The following is a 552-nucleotide window of genomic DNA, read 5'->3' on the forward strand; positions in this document are numbered from 1 at the left end:
ATTAATTTATTTTAATTATGCCTTACAAATGTTGTGCCTATGGTTGCAATAATCGAGATGGTCTTGGAAAAAACATAAAGTTATTCCGGTATAATGTGTAAAATTATTTATTATACCTATTACCTATCCCTTATTTGCCCTAAAATTATGTGTTCAAGATTTCCTGATGACGACAATAGGAAAAAAGAATGGTTGGATCTTGTTCAAAGAGAAAATTTCACAGTGACCAAATCAAGTAGACTCTGTAGTGCCCATTTTAGATCGTCAGAATTTGTTGAAGCTCCCGGAAAATTAATATTAAAAGATATATATATAGAATTATATATCTGTGACTGCCTACGACCCTCATAAGATATCGTAGAAAAACAAAACCTCTTATCTATATCATTATGGTGATTACGTCGGGGCGTGAGGTGTTATGGCACGGTAATCGACCAACAATCTACTAGTGAGTAGGAAAAAAGGATAGGGATAAAACGACACGGTTAAATTTGGCGTAAGGCAAATACGTGGGCCGTATTGTGTTTTTTTATTATTTTATGAAACATAAAA

The 552-nt window shown here is 33.2% G+C and overlaps 1 protein-coding gene across 1 annotated transcript; it reads left to right on the top strand.

The window, feature by feature from the left end:
- Positions 1-6: 6 nt before the first annotated feature.
- LOC111028593 (THAP domain-containing protein 2-like) lies at positions 7-351 on the top strand. The gene is made up of 2 exons (XM_022307298.1): positions 7-88; positions 159-351. Exons 1-2 carry the CDS (start codon positions 18-20, stop codon positions 349-351), a joined length of 264 nt encoding a protein of 87 aa, XP_022162990.1. The 5' UTR covers positions 7-17.
- The last annotated feature ends 201 nt before the right edge of the window (positions 352-552 follow it).

The sequence above is a fragment of the Myzus persicae genome, unplaced genomic scaffold, assembly GCF_001856785.1.
Source record: "Myzus persicae strain clone G006 unplaced genomic scaffold, MPER_G0061.0, whole genome shotgun sequence".
Classification (NCBI taxonomy): Eukaryota; Metazoa; Arthropoda; class Insecta; order Hemiptera; family Aphididae; genus Myzus; species Myzus persicae.

Excerpts from the sequence above, each read along its gene's own strand:
- LOC111028593 (XM_022307298.1), top strand. The coding sequence starts at position 18 with ATGCCTTACAAATGTTGTGCCTATGGTTGCAATAATCGAGATGGTCTT. Across the intron at positions 89-158 it reads AAAAACATAAAGTTATTCCG|ATTTCCTGATGACGACAATA; the intron begins GTATAATGTGTA and ends TATGTGTTCAAG.